The sequence below is a fragment of the Malania oleifera genome, chromosome 10, assembly GCF_029873635.1.
Source record: "Malania oleifera isolate guangnan ecotype guangnan chromosome 10, ASM2987363v1, whole genome shotgun sequence".
Classification (NCBI taxonomy): domain Eukaryota; kingdom Viridiplantae; phylum Streptophyta; class Magnoliopsida; order Santalales; family Ximeniaceae; genus Malania; species Malania oleifera.
This window is the reverse complement of record NC_080426.1, coordinates 8,620,826-8,641,097: the sequence shown is the minus strand read 5'-3', so window position 1 is coordinate 8,641,097 and position 20,272 is coordinate 8,620,826. Positions and strand designations below refer to the sequence as shown.

Here is a 20,272-nt window from a genome sequence, read left to right as displayed (position 1 = left end):
AGGTGGATTGTGACCTGCTGAGCTGGAATGTAAGATGTGATGATAATTTATATATAAAAAAAATATATATGCGAAAAAGGAGCAGGTCGTTACAGAAAATCCGTCATGAAATCGAGGAGAGAGAGAGAGAGAACGTGAGGAGAGAGAGAGAGAGAGTTCAGAGTGGTCTGAGAAAAGAAAAGAAAATAAAATAAAAAGAAAAAGATAATGCAGGGGGGGTGAATGTTTCCAAATCACCTGAAGCTTCCTTAAGCTTCAGGTGATGTAATATATATATAAATATATATATATTAATATAATAATAATAATATATTTAATTAATATTAATAATAATATTTTTTATTAATAAAATAAAAATAAATTTTAATTAAATTTTTTTCTTTTAAATTCAATTAATTAATTAATTAATATTAATAATAATATTATTATTATTATTATTTTTGAAATCAATCCACTAATCTTTAATATCTCTTTTTTGGGATTTTTACAGGTATCTTTTGGATGGATAAGTTGGGTCTCACTTCCCTTCGTCATTAGTTCATCCTCTTAACTTTTGTTTAGTTGGTTTCAATTTTTTTATTTTAGTTTATTTTATTATTTTTTATTTTTGCTTGGTCTGTTTATATTTGTTTCTTATTTAGCTTTGGTTGGATTTGTTGTCTTATTTTGGTTGGTTGTTGGTGTTATTTTTGGGAGGCCTTTAATGTCTTTTTTATCTGTAATCTCCCAATGATTGTCATATAACTACGGTATTCCTCCGTCAAAAGTGAAGGTATATCAATAAATAATTGGAGGTGCCGTCCTCATTTAGTTAATAAAAAGAAAAAACTACAAGCAAATAAATGAGAAATATAGAATTTTTCAAACACTTTCTCTTTTTAACTTCTTTACAAATACAAGTTTAGGATCTGTTTGGTTTATTGTCATTTTTTGTTTTTGTTTCTGCATAATGAAAAAATAGATTATAAAAACGCGTTTATTTAAGGTGTGTTTGGTACTGTTGTTGTTTCTTGTTTTTTGTTTCTATTTCTCTATAGTGAAAAAACAAAGTATAAAAATGTATTTGTTTTTTTTTGTAAGTTTTCTATTTCTATTGCTGATTTTCAACTATTTGCAGAAAAAACTGAAAACTTCATTTTATTATTTTTAGTTGGTTTGACAACCTATTTCTAAAAATTTTAATATCCAAAAATAGTTTTTGGATTAAATTATTCATTTTATACACTTTTAAATTAAAATCAAAATTAAATGATCATATAAATCTAAATATAATTAAAATAAAAAATACATAAATTTTAAAAATAATAATAAAGTCATTACAAAATACTTTTACTATTTTTCAATTGTCATGTTTAATAAAGTTTTTATTGTAAAGTAAAACAATTATGTTAAGTAATTATAATACATTTTCTTTTTATTATAATAATTTTTTAATGTGTATGATTTGTAATTTTATTATTTTTTATATTTTGTAATATTTTGATTTAAAGATGAAAATGAGTATTTTTTAATTAAGTTTTTAATTTGTATTAATTTTATAAATATTAACAACACAGGTTGTTAGTTTCTAGTTTTTAGTTTTCGTTTCTCTAATTTTTAACAGTGATATCAAAAGGTCCCTTATGTTTTCAGTTTTATTTTATTTTATTTCTATTATCGGTTTTCTATTATTTGCAAAAAAATTGAAAATAAAATTTTATAACTTTCAATTATTTTGACAACCCGTTGTTAAAAAATTTAATATCTAAAAAGAGTTCTTTTAAATTAAATCATTCATTTTATACACTTTTAAACTAAAATTAAAAATAAAAATAAATATAAAATGATCATATGAATTTTTAATAATTAAAATAAAAATATAGATTACTCATAGTATGGGCTGCGGCGGATAGCAGAAGTTTCTCAACTTTGGAAAACCATTTAATGATAATTTTTAACACGGAAGTCATCATAATGTGGCGGCGCCTCTTCCTTATCTATCACATGGCGTGCGGGTCTTATTAAATGGGATTAATTTAGTACCAATTACAAATACAGAGATTTGACTAAAGAGTCACACTAATTCGTTTAATTATAACAATTATTTTAAACTTTTAAAAATAAAAATTAATAAGCTTTGTAGATTTTATATACCTAATCTACAAGATAACTATGCTTCAAGGGTCATTTTATGCACTCCAAAATAAAATTTAAAATTTTGAATTACATAAATTTAAAAGAAGCTTACTATAACAAATTTTTTTGATAAGTAGAAACTTAATATTATATTATATTAATGTTACATAGAAATGAAATAAAATTGAACAAATTAAAATTAAAATTTATGATTTAAATTTGTCATATTTATTTTATTCCACAAACTAAGATGTAACATCACTTTCAATCTTTGTCGCTCACTCATGACTTATATATTCTAATAGTAATAATTACTATAATAAAAATTATTAAGATTAAAAAAAAATCTTCAATAAATTATATTCAAATGTGCTCTCTATTTTTATATATGGTATAACGAATGTCTCACCTGCTACATCTGGTATGATGATCGTATGTTTTTTCAACTTAAATTTAACAATTAAAAAATATGCGAATCGACCATCACGTCCAAAGTCCAGCTTCCAAAACAAGAAAAATGAATTTGGAGAACTAAATTATTGCCTAAAGTTAAAATTTTTTCAGACTATCAAATGAAGATAATCAGTATGGGTGGCCATTTTCTGCCCGCAGGTTTCGCGAGGGAGGAAACGAAACATGACCGGCATCTGTGCGTCTCACCGTTCGCTTTCATCAATTGAAGAAGAAGCAGCCACCGGCAAACCGTTCCAGTGTGACGGTGAGGCAGCCGATGAGATTAGACGGTCCAAGTCAAGGAAACGTCAATATCTATATATCTATATCTATATATATATATATATATATATATATATAATAATTTAGATAAATTAAAGAGCAGGATCAGCAGGCATAGCAGCCGAGGCCTCTCTCTCTCTCTCTCTCGGGCAGATATTTCACCATTATCCCGTCATCATCATCTTCTTCTTGAAGCTGAGCTGAATTATACGCTTCTTCATGCAGATATTGATGATTTGTTCTCTATACTCTGTTTCTGATGTAGTTATTTGCTTTAAAGATCCCATTGTTTTGACCTAGATTCATATGTCCCTGAATACTTCGGTACTTGCAGCATATAAGTATTTTGTTGTTGTTAATGATGTTGATGATGGCGATGAAGATCAAGATGATGAATAACGGGAGATAATTTTTGAGATGCTATATAGATTGTTGTAACTGTGAAATTGGGAGAAATCTCGTTATTAAAGTAGTTTTTCTTTTATTTTCTTTTTCTGGATTTAGATTTTGAGTATTATTGCGTTGAGTAGTTTTTGATAAAACATATGATCATGGATCCAAAGTTTGGGGGATACAATGGTTCTATGGGAGGGAGCAAATTCAACGATGAGCCCTTCGCGAATCCTTCTCTGCCTCCATTTTTTGACATGGGGCCTGCTAATTCAGTCCCAAGTGTGAGTCATGCTAATTCAGTCCCAAGTGTGAGTCATGATGGAGAATTGTGCGAGGACTGTGATTTTAGTGATGTAGTGCTCAAATACATAAATCAGATGCTTATGGAAGACGATATGGACGAGAAGAATTGCATGTTTCAGGAATCCAATTCAGCAGCCCTTCAAGTTGCCGAGAAATCATTATATGAGGTTCTTGGGGAGAAGTACCCTCCTTCTCCTGATCACCAACTCCCATATGTTTTTAATCAAAAGTTTGAAAACCACACTGGGAATTACAACGATTGCAATAACAACAGTAGCTTGGAAGATCCCTGTTATGGGCAAAGTATTACCATCAACTGGAATGCACACTCAAGTTCTCAGTTTTCACTGGGCTCATCGAGGAGGTCATCAAGTGGCAGTGATAATGTTGTAAAAGGGTATGTGGAGTCTCCAGTAGGTAGCAGCGTTGGGGTTCCTGATACTTTTAGTCAGAGCGAGTCGATTATGCAATTCAAGAGAGGGGTTGAGGAAGCACACAAGTTCCTTCCAGATGATGTTGGGTTGTTTGTTAATTTGAACAGCAATGTGTTGTTTACTAAGGAGCCGAAGGAAGAGGCTAAAAATTTAGTCGTAGTGGAGGAGGAGGAGAAGCATGAGAGCAAGGACTCACTGGATGGGTTGAGAGGAAGGAAGAACCATCATCATCCTGAAGATGTGGAATTAGAGTCTGGGAGGGGTAGCAAGCAGTCGGCTGTTTATACCGAAGCAACTGTGAGGTCAGAAATGTTTGATAGGGTGTTGTTATGTCAAGAAGGAAATTGTGCGCTGCAAGGGTCATTGCAGAGCGGAGCAAGCAAGAACGTCCAGCAGAACATTCAATTGAAGCAGTCTAATGGTGGAAAGGGCCATGGCAAGAAACAAGGGCAAGGAGGTAAGAAGGATTTACTAGATTTGCCAACTCTTCTAACCCAATGTGCACAAGCTGTTGCGGCCAATGATCGAAATAGTGCAAATGATCTGCTGAAGCAGATCAGACAGCATTCTTGTCCTACTGGAGATGGAATCCAGAGGCTGGCCAGGTATTTTGCCGATGGTCTTGAGGCACGTTTGGCTGGCTCTGGAACTCAAATTTACACTGCTCTTATTTCCAAGCCTGTTACAGCTGCTGATATCTTGAAAGCTTACCATCTATTTCTTATTGTGTGCCCATTTAAGAAGCTTGCAAACTTCTTCTCAAACAAGACAATAATGAATGTAGCTGAGAAAGCAACAAGACTCCACATCATTGATTTTGGTATTCTTTATGGTTTCCAGTGGCCTTCCTTCATACAACGGCTCTCATCTAGGCCTGGTGGACCTCCAAAGCTTAGGATTACTGGGATTGATTTTCCGCGACCAGGTTTCAGACCAACAGAAAGGATAGAGGAGACAGGGCATCGCCTAGCAAATTATGCTGAAAGTTTTAACGTTCCATTTGAATTCAACGCCATAGCAAAAAATTGGGAAACTATTCGAATGGAGGATTTCAGGATTGACAGTGATGAGGTCCTTGTTGTGAATAGTGTATATCGGTTCAGAAACCTACTAGATGAGACTGTGGTGTTGGATAGTCCCAGGAGTATTGTTCTGAACCTAATCAAGGAGATGAATCCGGATGTTTTCATACAGGGGATTGTGAATGGTGCCCACAATGCTCCTTTCTTCATCACCCGATTCCGAGAGGCTCTCTTCCACTATTCTGCTCAGTTTGATATGCTCGAGACTACAGTGCCCCGTGAGATTCCTGAGAGGATGCTGCTTGAAAAGGAGATACTTGGGCGGGGGGCAATGAACGTCATTGCATGTGAGGGCTCAGAGAGGATTGAGAGGCCTGAGACATATAGGCAGTGGCAGGTCCGGAATCTTAGAGCTGGGTTTAGGCAGCTCCCTTTGAGTGAGGAGATTGTGACGATAGCAAAGAAGAAGACGGCAGCACTATATCACAAGGATTTCATTGTCAATGAAGATGGTCAGTGGCTGCTACAGGGGTGGAAGGGAAGAATTTTATATGCTCTCTCTTCTTGGAAGCCTGTTCATTAATCTAATACATGCTCATTTTGTTACATGGGGAGCAAGATAGTAATTTCCACCCCCTGGCATTTCCTGCATTTTGTGCCCATATGAATCTGTCATGGACTTATCACAGACTAGTTAAAATTGAAATTTAGTTAAATAGAAGTCTTCTCTCTCTCTCTCTCTCTCTCTCTCTCTCTCTCTCGTCGCTTCCATATAGTTACAAACTTGATTCAAATAATGCTCACTCAGCAGGTTGAACGAGAGTGGATTTCAGCTGCAACCCTATTCTGATAATTCTATGAAAGACCAGTCTCAAATAAAGGAGCTATGAAAATCATAGTTTTGTTGGAAGAAAGAGGTACTGCGTCATGTACATCGCTGATGCAGCTTTCAGTATTTTGAAAGAAGATGATACAAGGAAAAATGAACATGGAAGCGAGTGCAACAAAAGAAATTATAGCAGTCTATAAGAGGAGAGAGAGTGTGTGTATGTGCCTGTATGATCTGTGATCATGTTTTGTTCAATTATTGTAGCAGAAATGCAAACTAGGCTTATGAGTACATTACAATAAAATTTCCTGAACAATATGTGCGTATGTATATCTGATAGGCGATGACAGTTTCACATGGCTTACCTAATACTCGGACATTTACTTCATTTCATGCTTGTAAATGAAGAGTTTCATTTACAATGGATATATAAATGTCAACAATGTAACGAGTCCTGACTGGTTGCATGTTTTATAGGGAGGATAATTTAAAGGGTAACAAATCCAAAAAGACGCATATTGGTAGAGAGTGTTGTTAGGACCGGAGGAACCCATGAGTGGGTTTGATACACATGGGTGAACACCAACTTGACCCAAAAGTTTAAGCCTATTGGATTTTGAGCTCAATCATGTATATAAGCACCCATCATCCACTCAAATTTTTCAATGTGAACAATTATACCAAATAGCGTCTCTAAACCAATCCTACCTCCCACGTCTTGACCATATTCGGATCCATCCGCAACCTAAATGATCCTTATTAGCCTCGCCCACACACTTGGTCCTCCAACTGTTAGCACGTCAGGAAAATTAGTTTCAAATCTCGACTTTTTACGATATTGCTCACTCAGAGTTATGAATCGTTGGTTCTAATACAAACCGGAGGTGTAATGTCCCCCTTTCGGGCGTTGTCACTTTTCTTATGGGCCTTGCGCCCGTAGCAACAATGGATACCTATCAAAGCACTCACTGAGATTGAGGCGTTATGTATCGCTGTCCCTCAATCCAGCAAGCCCCCGGGTAGAGAGTCTTATTTCGCCACAATCATTCATAAGCAAGAGTTCCCGAGGATCGGGGGTAACTACCCCTTTGCTCTGATACCAAACTGTAATGGCCTACTTATTTAATTGTTTAATAAAATATAATAAGTAAAATAGTCAACCCAAACCTATGGGTAGTGGGGACACCTGTCATACACAGCGGGAGTTAAGCAGCAGTAAATGTAAATCATCAACCTCATTACCACAAAATACATAATACCAGAGTTAACTGTAATCCCAAAACACAGTATTTATATACAGTCTCCAAAAATTTCCCAAAAATATACTCATGTCTAGGGACCTACAACATAAATTTCCTGCCCCTAGATCAGAACTTACCCTCCTATCGGGGTAGTACCACTCTATCTCAACGGCGGCCTCGATCGGCCGGTCTTTCTGGGTTTCCGGAAAAATCATTTAATGTTTGAGGGTGAGACACTTCTCAGTAAGGGAAAATAAACTAAATATAGTTGTGTAGTAACATAAATACTTAATGATAATATAGATATACAGTACAAACTTCATACCAGAAAACATTCATCATTTAATAATTGAAAAAACGTATACTTTCATATTTCTAGCACATCATAATAATCTTAACTGTCTGGTATAACTAATAATACTGAAAACATACACAGGATGAATAGTTAGCTGATGTCATGTATTACCCCCTATGACGGGTTGTGCAGCTCGAAGGCGGGACCCGACAATGGCTGGCCGAATACTGCCGAGTCAAAAATGTCTGTAAGTACAATGGGTCTACCACACCCTGGTCCAGACTGTCAGGTGGATGTCTACAACTCTACACTGAAAGCCATATAGACTATCCATCTCTTACCCCCCTCGTGAGGTGGTTAGCATCAATCTGAACATAGATATCTGATCTATAAGTTATGGTACTATGCTCTTGAAACTAAACTAAACTAACATCCGGATTCTGAAAACATATAGTACATGATAATATAACATTTAACATAAATAGATTGATAGCATTTCTATAATTTTATAAATACGGCCTCGCGTCGGCTATCAATCATAGCCCTGCACCAAATATCTCATACATATCATTCGGAATAAATAAATCATATATCATGTACTTTAAAATTATAATGTACTGCATTCTTTCATAATTTCTGAAAAACATACTTCATCCATAACATTGTCTTTCCATAATACTTCTCATGTAAAGTAATATTCATGCCACACATTTGTTGTATAAAACCATACGTTATATTCTAAAATCATAATTTTTGGCATCTCCTACATATATATACATTTCAACATAATAGCAATATTTTTCCCAAATGTGTATTTCCTTCATAATATACAGATATAATACATGCTTTCCTGAAAATTAATTTACTAATAAATAATAATAATTTGCATGGAAAATAACTGTTTTAGTTTATTCGCTTACCTAACACTGAAAGAAACCCCCTAAAATTTTCGGTCCTGCACTCGCAGGATTCCCCGTTTAACTCCCTGAAAACAATAACTTGCAGAACTAAACTTCATTATTTTCACGTGAATATCATTTCCTATAACTACAGTAAGATCAAATTTGGTATAAAAAGTCTTACCTTGACTCAGGGATGAATTTTGACTAGCTTCCACCAACAATCCACTCCAGAAGATTTGGAGAGAACGTCCTCAGGAGCGTCGTGGTGGCCTCAGATCGTCGATCCGGTGAGTTACAAAGCCGAAATTGAAGAGTGAAGGGAGGGGAACCGAAGGGAGGAGAGAGAGAGAGAGAGAGAGAGAGAGTTCTGCACCGAAAATTAAGTTTAAAAATGAAGTTCGGGCTATTTATACACTAGCCTTCGTTGACGAGCCACGTCACCTTGTCAATGAAGTCAAGAAGGCTTGTAACGACCCAAAAAATATCCATATTCAAATATTATAGAGAGAGGAAAATAGATACAGAAACAGAAGGAGGCCGTAGACTTCGTTGACGACATTGCATTTTGGAGATAATATTAAATAAAAATAATCTCAGAAAAATTGTCAAGCTTCGTCGACGAACATAGGGTCTCGTCGACGAAGGCCTTCAGAATTTCGTCGACGAACACAGGGCTTCGTCAACGAGAAAATACCGAGAGGGGTTCTGAGGCAGCTTGAATTTCGTCGACGAATACAAGGTCTCGTCGACGAAATTTGTGAAGGACTCATCGACGAACACAGGGTCTCATCGACGAAATCCCCTATTTATATATACGGAATCCGGGTAAAAATTTCATTTTTACGAAATCTCTCTCTTTCCTCTCTCTCCCTACGACTTTCTCTCCCTTCTCTCTTCGTTTCCGGTCCCACCAATCGCCGGATTGACGATCCGAAGCTACCACGACGCTCCTGGCGGAGTTCTCTACAAGATTGCTAGAGCGGATCGTCAAGAAAACGAAGTTGAATTTCATCTCAAATTCTGGGTAAGGTCTTTTATTGAGTTTTTGGACTTATGGTAGTTATAAGAAATAACGTAGGCGGAAAAATAATAATATTTTGTTCTGGTACATTGTTTTTTCAGGATGTTGGGTTAGGAATCCTACAGGTATAGAGCCAGATTTTTATAGGGGCTTTTCAAAGTTGAGGTAAGGGAAATATGTTATGCTAGGAATTTTAATAGAGTTAATAGAGATTTCATAAGCATATTTTTATGTCATTCTATTATACAGTTTTTATAGAAAATGAGCATAAATGTTTGTGTAGCCTAAGTAGACTTTTCATGTGAAGAATGAATTTATACAGTTGTTATGAAACATCATATTATACTAAATACAAAGATATAGATAATATATACATTTGATATGGTTTTCCAGCATATGAGATTATACAGAGATAGATTTATATTTGCGGAGAAATGTACATGCATATACAGTTTTATATGAATAGTTCATGAAACAGTTATATACATATATCCAAATACATGTATACAGATACTCATATCAGTATTTTATATTACAGTTTATTACAGAACGGTATATACATATATACAGTGTTATAACATATCATGTTTTTCTTATTACCATAACATACAGAACACAGACAGAGTATATATACAGAATACACAGATAGATATACAGAGGTAGCATCAAGATGCTACAGATACAGTGTTTACAGTACAGAAAGACAGAGTTATAGTAATTTTGGAAACACGATGAAAACAGTAAAAGAGTATATATATGTATATATGTATATAGTATCAGATCCCTGAGGAAAGTTACACAGACAGATGCAGATTACAGAGCACGGTACCGTTGCTAGATACAGATAGAGTGCAACCACATAGCTCAGATAGTATGTGGGTACCGTCAGCCGTGCTCGGAGAGTATGCAGCTCCCCAGTACACTAGGTTGAGGGGGCCGATTTGACGAGGTAGTAGCCAATCCTGAGCTTAGAAGAGGATGCAGTTTGGCCGGGCTGAGGTAGTGTAGAGTATGATGACTTATCTGGAGGGCCGACCAGATAGAGTCTCGCCTACAAGCCGCACAACTCTGTCATGAGGGGTCAAATCATGACGTACAGAGTCCCAGGGATAAAAGCACAGTTATATATATATGATTACAGTTTTATAATATAGTATGATATTACCAGTATGAAAAGTAGAAAAAACAGATGATACAATATGTTTTAAATTGTGAAATAGAGATATGTTCTACAGATGATTTATTACGTTGTAGTTTAGTTATTATTTTAAAAGTATCCTCAACTTAGTTATCACACACTAGTAATAGCATATTTCTACTTACTGAGCGTCGACTCACCCCATTACATTACCATTTTTCAGGTGAGACGGTTGGGCGAGCAGATCAGGCTCGCAGATAGAGGGTATTTAAATCCCCCTAGGTTTTGGGTGAGTTTTTGACGAGTTGTATTCTTGGGAAAGATGAGGATAGAGGGGTTTACTTTGTATGGATATGACCTCTATATATTTGATTCTTGTATTGTACAGTTATGTTGTAATAGTGATATGCTTTTTGTTTCCACTGCATAGGAATGTTTACTGTATACCTATATCTAAAAAAAAATGATAAGAATTTTGAGGTCATTGCAAGGCTCCTCATCGACGAACTCTCCCCTTCGTCGACGAAATTTAGAGTTACCCAAAAACCTCTCTCGGTATCTTCTCGTCGACAAAACTTGTCTTTGTCGACGAGGCCCTCTTGTACCCTCGTCGACGAATCCCCTGTGTTCGTCGACGAGGACCTAATAAATTTTCTCAGTTATTACTCCCAAAGTGCAATGTTATCGACGAAGTCTGCTACCTCCTTCTGTTTTTGTTTCCATTTCCCTCCCTCTTTATTATTTAAATACCATTATCCTTCGGGTCGTCACAGGAGGAGTTCAAAGGTGTGCTTGATATTAAAGGCAACAGACTTTACCGGCGTCATCCTGATAGCTCTGAGAACTTTTTGATCAAGCAACTCCCACTCGTCCTCTTTCATGGAATCTGACTTTCCCTTCAATGGTAAGTGCAACTCCTTACCAAAACAAGTAGTCCTTGATCTGTATCTTCTAGAAACCGAAGTTGGTGCCGTTAAACATCTCCATCTTTGAGCTATTTTCGTTCAACATCTCGATTAATCGATCTATAGATGGAATCAGCTCAAATGGACAGCACAATTGGATTTGGAACGGCTGAAAACCATAGAGATGGTTTAAGTCGTTCAAAAAATGGACTTGAAATGACTTTGAGAACCTGGTCAAACCTTCTAGTCAAAATTGACCAACTTTTCGTTAAACTTAACGAAATATACTCCCACTTAACAGAATATTCTGATGCCATTACTGACGACGTTAATTAACGCCGTTAACTAACTACTGACGTGACAGGTGGAACCTGGTGACGATATGGCGCTGACGTGGCAAGTGGGGCCTAATGATGACATGGCGCTGATATGGCAGTGGGGCCTAATGCTAACGTGTCTTGTAACGCCACGACCCTCTAAGTGGGCCCGGAGTGCTACTATACATACATAATATATATATCTCTGATACCATACATATACTACCAGCCCAAATAAGGGAATATGAGTGTTCCATACTAATTTGCATAATCATAGACAGCGGAAAACATAAGCATACATAATCTAATCACTACAAAAAATTAAGGTAATAGTGAAAGATCAAATTCGTCACTAATAATTATAAATTAGTAACAGTTTTAAATTAGTTTCTATATCTATCGTTACTACTACCTATTAGTGACGAATTTTAAATTCATCACTATAAATTCTAATACCGTCACTAAAATCCTAATACCGTCACTATAAATTCTACATCGGTTCAGTTCAAATTCGTCACTAGTAGTAGGGTATTAATGATGAATTATAGATTCGTCACTAATAGTATAGTATTGGTGAAAGATTCAAATTCATTATTAATAGTAGGATATTAATGACGAATTTGAATCCTTCACTAATATTGTACTATTAGTGACGAATTTATAATTTGTCTCTAATACCGTACTATTAGTGATGAATATTTAATTCATCACTAATATCTTGCAATTAGTGACGAATATTTAATTCGCCACTAATATCTTGCAATTAGTGAATTTGAATCCTTCAATAATAATTAAGAAATTAAAAAAAAGTAATACTAATTTTTTTGAATTATCAATTCCTATAAAAATTTGTAATTACATTTTCGCATACATAACATGAAATCATAGTTACTACAAAATTCATAAATTATTCAAAATTTTGAATTCAAATACAAATTCAATTAAAATAAAAAAAATAACATCTGTTCAGATAAGAAAAAAAATTCAAAAAATTTAAAATTCAAATACAATTACATTATACAAATTCAAATTAAAATACAGAAATTCCATTTGTTCAAATAACAATAAAAATTATAAAGAAATAATCAAAAGTTGCATCCAACGACTGTAGTGCATGCATGACATCGTGCTGATGTTATGACAGCCACGAACCCTACAAATTAAGAATCATAAAAAATAAAAAAAATTAGTATACAAATGGAGAACAGAATGGAGAGTTGACGCTTAGTATAATCAGAAAAAAAAAATATAGAGAGTGCACCGTACAATAATTTTCAACCCTAAACGAATAATTGAAATGAATGTAAATGGCGTACGTATGAACATATACAGTTGCATGCATCAAATGGAGAGCTGACGCTCAATATAATCAGGAAGAAAAATATAGAGAGTGCGTTGTACAATAATTTTCAACTCTGAACGAATAACTAAAATGAATGTGAATGGTATATGTATGAATATATACAGTTGCATGCATCAAACCACGCACATAAACACTTTAACTCGTTCTCAAAAAAGAGTATCCCTAGTCGTGGACAATTGATAATGCTTATCCATAGTTAAAAGCAAATGATATGCCATGTGTAGAGACCCGGATAATTTCCATAAATTAATAATAGGAGAAGGAGAGAAAATGAATTAAAGTTGGGAAATTAAACATGGTCTCGTCGACAAAGACAGGGGATTCGTCGACGAGAACACACGAGGTGTGATGACCTGCTTAATTTCCCCATATATATATATATTATAAAATCACAAATCTCAACTCAACAGATCATAATCCACTTGGACCCGTGGGTACCAGGGATACATCAGAACACATAACGGAAGCCTAAGTAGCAGGAAACATACAATCACAATATTATAAATACGAAAACATCCATCACATTACTATAAATACCATAGTCACTATAAACACTGTATTTTAGTATATACATCCCAAAAACAAGATCTAGACACATTTCCCACAAAATTCAACTGTCCCTACTAACACTTACCCTTCAAAGAGGGCAGACAAACAGCACTAGATCAGCGGGCTTTTCCCGCTCTTATATCTGGAGCTTTTGAAAAGTTTATAAAATTTTGGGGTGAGACACCTCTCAGTAAGGGAAATAAACTAATACTAGTGTGTGGCAACATGAGTATTCTGTGTTATACATATACCATACAGAACATATTCAGTAACTGTTTTGTCAAATCTGGGAAAACATATATATCATCAAACATGGCAGAACATACTGCATTATCATAAACATATTTCATCTCATATAATAATAATACAAAAACATTCCTGGTAGGTTAGCTGGTTGTTGTTATGTATTACCCCCACATGATTGGGTTGTGTGGCCCGAAGGCGGGACCTGACAATGGTTGGTCGACCACTGTCAAGTCAAAAGTACAGTTTGTAAGTCTGATGGGTCTGCCAGACCAGGTCCGTACACGAAGGGCGCTCACACACTTCTTAAAAACCACATCGACTATCCAATCTCACACCACTTCGTAGAGCGGCGTTAACACAGATATCATGATCATAATGACCATGGACACATAGCAACGGTACCGTGCAAGTGCTAACCTAGACCAAGCCAACCAGGTTCTGATACCATATAACATATATTGAAATTGTGATACATGGATATTTCATATCATTAATTTTCAAATCAATCATATCATTTTGCATATATACGTATATCATGAAAATCATTGGACCGTATACAGGTATTTCACATTTTACCATAGCTCAGCTCATACGTCAACAAATCATATCATAGCACAGCCCGTACGCTGACAAATCACATCCATAGCTCGGCCCATACGCTGGCAAATCATATACATTGCTCTAGCAAATCACATCCATAGCACGGCCCATACGCCGACAAAATATATCCATAGTTCAGCCCGTACGCTAGCAAATCATACACATAACACGGCCTGTACACCGGCAAAACATATAAAAATCTTGGCCCGAACGCCGATTTTTCATTATAAAAATCTGTATCATTAACACATTCCCAGAAAATAGTATTTCATAATAATTTCTACTCATGTCACACTAATAGGTTTTTCACATATTCAACATACCATCATTTTCAACAGTATTTTCCTAAATATAAATCATATATAAATATATTTATTTTCCTGAAATCAAATGCTATAACTGTGACAACCCGAATAATAATGGAATTTAAATAATAAGAGGAGGGGAAATGGAAATGGTAACAGAAGGAGGAAGTCAACTTTGTCGACGAACGCTTTGCGTTCGTTGACAAAATTGCATTTTGGAAGGAAAAACCAAAGGGAGTCATCAGGGCTTCATCGATGAATACAGGGGATTCATCGACAAGGGCTTTATAGAATTCATCAACGAAGACTGAATTGTCGACGAAGAAATACCAAGAAAGGTTTGAGCCGACTGAATTTCATCGACGAAATTAATGAAGGATTCATCAACGAATGACGTGGCTCGTTGATGAATCCAGTTCTATATATATACAAAAATCTGATTTTTAACTTCTTCATTAAGCTAACTCACTCCTCTCTCTCTCTCTCTCTCCCCCCCCCTCGACCCTCTCTCTCTCTCTCTCTCTCTCATCATTTTTGGGCCATATTTACACCGGATCGACAATCCAAAGTCACCACGACGCTCCTGGGGAAGTTCTCTCCAAATCTGCTGGAGCAGATCGTTGGTGAAAGCAAGTTAGAAATCATCCCTAAGTTGAGGTAAGGCTTTTTAAGCTAAATTTGGTCTTACGACAGTTATAGGAAATGATATACACGTAGAAATACTAAAGTTTAATACTGGAAGTTTTTAGTTTCAGGGTATTGATCAGGAAATCCTACGGGGGTTAGATCAGGATATTTAGAGGCTTTCTCAGTAATTAGGTAAAGGAATAAACTAAAGCAGTTACTTTCCATGCAAATTATTATTAATTATGAGTAAATTTATTTTCAGAAAAGTATATGTTATATTTGTATACTACGGATGAAAGCTAATATGTTAAAATGTATATGTATATATAAGATGTTAGAGAATTACGATTTTAGAATAAGAAGTATGATTTTATACAGCGTATGTGTGGCATGAATATTATTTTACGTGAAACGTATTATGATATGAAAGATTTTATGAGCAAAGTATGTTTTCAGGTATTATGAAAAGATATGTTATGTTATGATGATTTTGATGAATACATGATAATTGATTTATTTTCAGAATGTATATACCTGAAATGATTCCGGCGCGAGGCCTTAATTATGTTATGTTCGGCACGAGACCATAATTATGTTTTGTTCGGCACAAGGCCGTAATTATGATATGTTTGGCACAAGGCCGTAATTATGTTATGTTCGGCACGAGGCCGTAATGATGTTATACATATGATCATGTACTATATGTTATCAGAACCCGGATGTTAGTTTAGTTCAGTTCAGGAGCTCGGTATCGTAGCTATATGTAGATCAGATATCTACGTTCAGATTAGTGCTAACCATCCCATGAGGGGGATGGGAGGTGGATAGTCGATGTGGCTTTCAGTAGAGTGCAGACGTTCACTTGGCAGTCCAGACCAGGGTGTGGCGAGCTCATCGTACTTACAAACATATTTGACTCGGCAGTGGTCGGCCAGCCATTGTCCGGTCCCGCCTTCGGGCTGCACAACCCGTCATGGGGGCTCATCGTGATTGTTTCTGTGTTTTTCCTGGGGTGACGATTTCAGGAAAACCATAGTAAACTGTCGACGAGTCATGTGTTCGGGTTGCAGGAGTGGATTTTTGGGATTAGGAAGAGAAGGGATAGTTAATAGAGGTTTTGGAGTTTTAGTTGAATAAGTTAAGTCTATAGGAAGATATAATTTTGAAACGGTGTTCCATGTGTTTGCAGGATGGACCTAGGGGACAATAGTGCTCACGCCAGTGGGAATGATGGAGCAGGTCCTTCTGGCGCAGTTGGAGGAGATTCAGCAAGTTATGGCTGAGATAGCGCAGAGCTCTAAAGAGCAGGGAGGTCCATCCTCAACTCAGGGATGTACCATAGAGAAATTCATGAAGATGAATCTGCCGTCTTTCTTTGGAACGACTGATCCTGCAGTTGCAGAGAACTGGGTGTAGGAGATAGAGAAGATCCTGACAGTACTTCATTGCACTGACAAGCAGAGAGTTATATACGCTACATATAGACTGGCAAGGGAGGCTGAGAGGTGGTGGACAGCCACCAGGTTATTGGAGGAGCAGAGAGCTATACCAGTGCAGATGGCTTGGGCTTGATTCAGGGACATCTTCTTCGACAGATACTACCCTTTCTCAGTGAGAGACGCTTGAGTATAGGAGTTCATGAGCTGTCCCAGGGGTCGATGACTATCCCACAGTATGCGGCGAGATTTATTGAGCCATCTCGCTTCTGCCCATATATTGTTCCAGATGAAGCAAAGAAGGCCAAAATGTTTGAGAGAAACTTAAGGCGGAATATTTACAGGCAGGTGGCGGTATTGAGGATCCAGGATTTCTCAGAGTTGGTTGACAGGGCCACTATTGCGGAGGAGAGTCTATTTAGAGAGACAGAGGCATAGAGTCAGAAGAAGAGGGTTGCGCCCTCGAGTTATCAGACGGGTCCCAGCTGAGGTCCTTGGAGAGGAGGTAGATTTGGGGGAGGCCAGAGACAAATGGTAGAGCACAGGGGATCCCAGAGCAGTTAGCCGCCCGCCCCTTGTGCTAGGTGTGGCCGAAGACACCCGGGTGAATGTCGATTTGGAGAGAATGTTTGCTATTGTTGTGGGAGACCCGGTTACATGGCACAAGCATGTCAGATGTCGTTGGGTTATGCACAGGCTCCCAGACCATTTTGGGGTGGACATCAAGCGCCCCGCGGGGGTCAGCAGAGGAACACGGCGCCGGCGAGGGTTTATGCGTTGACACCAGGAGATGCCGAGATGGCTGGGGAGGTTGTCACAGGTACTCTTACTACTTTACCATATAGAATGATTGTTTTGTTTGATACAGGTGCCATGCACTCTTTTATATCGGTAGGGTATGTGAAAATTTTTGGAATAGAAACACAACCGTTAGATATAGAATTGTCTGTGGGTACGCCAATGGGATCTGTGATTAGATGCAGGAGAGTACTTCGAAATTTTCCAGTAAGTATTCAGGAGGGAGTGCTGTTAGCCGATCTTGGGCATGGATTGGTTAGCCATTTATCATGCTAGCATAGACTGCCATCAGAAAGAAGTAATTTTCAGACCCCCGGGTGAACCAGAATTCAGATTTACGGGTTCGTGTGTACGTGCATCGCCACAGCTAGTGTCGGCTATTCAGATGAGGAAACTGTTATAGGAGGGTTGCCAAGGGTATGTTGCATACATAAAAGAGTTGCTAAAAGAAGAGTTGAGACAAGGTGACATACCAGTAGTGAGGGAATTCCCAAATGTATTTCCAGAAGAATTGCTTGGTTTGCCGCCAGACTGTGAGATTGAGTTTACCATAGATTTGTTGCCGGGGTCTACACCAGCATCTAAAGCACCATACTGTATGGCCCCAATCGAGTTAAAAGAATTGAAAAATTAGTTATAGGAGTTACTGAATAAGGGTTTTATCAGGCCCAGTGTGTCGCCTTGGGGTGCGCCGGTATTATTCGTGAAAAAGAAAGATGGAATCATGAGATTGTGCATTGATTATAGGGAGATAAACAAATTGACAGTTAAGAATAAATATCCTCTCCCTAGGATCGATGATTTATTTGATTAGCTCCAGGGGACCCAGGTTTATTCTAAGATTGATTTGCGGTTTGGATACCATCATGTGAAAGTCAAGGCAGAGGACATTTTGAAGACTGCTTTTCGTACCCGATATGGGAATTACGAGTTCTTAGTGATGCCATTCGGGTTGACTAATGCACCAGCGATTTTTATGGATTTTATGAATCGGGTATTCCACCAGTATTTGGACCAGTTTGTGGTTGTATTCATTGACGATATACTGGTCTACTCGAGGAGTTCTGAGGAGCACGAGCATCATTTGAGGCTGGTGTTGCAGGTATTGAGAGAAAGGAATTTATATGCAAAGTTTAAGAAATGTGAGTTCTGGTTAAAGCAAGTTACTTTTCTTGGCCACGTGATCTCAGAAGCAGGAGTATCAGTTGATCCAAGCAAGATAAAGGCAGTGGTGAACTGGGGAAGGCCGAGAAATGTTCAGGAAGTCAGGAGTTTTCTGGGGTTGGCAGGTTATTACCGACGCTTTATGGATGGTTTTTCCAGGCTATCAGGTCCATTGACATGACTTACGAGAAAAAATGTGAAATTTGAATGGACTGATGACTGCGGACAGAGTTTCCAAGAGTTGAAGCAACGGTTAGTTTCAGCTCTAGTACTGGCTATTCCATCAGGAGAGGATGGTTATGTGATATACAGTGATGCCTCTTTGAAGGGTCTTAGGTGCGTGTTGATGCAGCATGGCAGGGTTATTGCATATGCGTCTAGGCAGCTTAAAGAATATGAGAAGAATTATCCTGTCCATGACTTAGAGCTTGCTGCAGTGGTTTATGCTCTTAAAATTTGGAGGCATTATTTATGTAGCAGGAAATGTAAGATTTTCACGAATCACATGAGCCTGAAATATTTCTTCACTCAGAAAGAATTAAATATGAGACAAAGAAGGTGGCTAGAGCTTATTAAAGACTATGATTGCACGATTAGCTACCACCCAAGAAAAGCGAACGTAGTGGCAGATGCTTTGAGTAGGAAATCAGGGGGATCCGTGCTGGCAGCTATAGAGATTTAGCACTCGATTCTGGTGGACTTGGAGAAGCTCAGTATAGAATTGGTGGAGGAGAGTCCTTAGGCAGTTATTGCTAGCTTAGTGGTCCAGCTTACACTTTACGAGAGGATTAAAGCAGCTTAGGGTGATGACGCAGAATTGGCAGCAGTGATGGCCAGAGTACGTGATAGTTAGGCTGAGGAGTTCAACATATTAGATGACGGAACTCTGCGATTTCGTACTAGGCTATGTGTTCCTGTAGATGCCGAGATTAGGAGGACTATACTGGAGGAGGCTCACAGATCCCTATACATGATCCATCCTGGCAGTACTAAAATGTATAGGGATCTGCGAGAGTATTTCTGGTGGAGTGGAATGAAGAGGGAGATAGCTGAATTTGTTCAGCAGTGCTTGATGTGCCAGCAGGTTAAAGCTGAGCACCAGAGACCAGCAGGACGGTTGCAGCCGTTGTTTATTCCGGAGTGGAAGTGGGACCACATTTCGATGGATTTTGTTACGGGATTACCATCGGTGCGGCAGGGATTGAATGCAATTTGGGTAGTTGTTGATCGTTTGACGAAGACTGCTCATTTCATCCCTATTAAAATTGGTTATTCCATGGACAGACTGGCAGAGATATATGTTCAGGAGATAGTTCGTGTTCATGGAGTACCAGTGTCCATAGTCTCAAACCGAGATCCTCGGTTTACTTCACGATTCTGGAAGAGTTTTCAGGAGGCTATGGGTACTTTGCTAGCTTTTAGCACTGCTTTCCATCCCCAGACTGATGGTCAGACGGAGAGGACCATTCAGATATTAGAAGATATGCTTCGTGCTTGTGTGCTTGATTTTGGAGGCAGTTGGATCTAGTACATG

At 37.4% G+C, this 20,272-nt stretch overlaps 1 protein-coding gene across 1 annotated transcript; it reads left to right on the top strand.

Annotated features, from left to right (window-relative positions):
• Window positions 1–2,726: 2,726 nt before the first annotated feature.
• On the top strand, window positions 2,727–6,147 carry LOC131165308 (scarecrow-like protein 14). Its single transcript, XM_058122968.1, has one exon. The coding sequence runs from the start codon at window positions 3,396–3,398 to the stop codon at window positions 5,583–5,585; it is 2,190 nt and encodes a 729-aa protein (XP_057978951.1). The 5' UTR covers window positions 2,727–3,395; the 3' UTR covers window positions 5,586–6,147.
• The last annotated feature ends 14,125 nt before the right edge of the window (window positions 6,148–20,272 follow it).

Coding starts and splice junctions, on each gene's coding strand:
- LOC131165308 (XM_058122968.1), top strand. CDS start 3,396: ATGATCATGGATCCAAAGTTTGGGGGATACAATGGTTCTATGGGAGGG.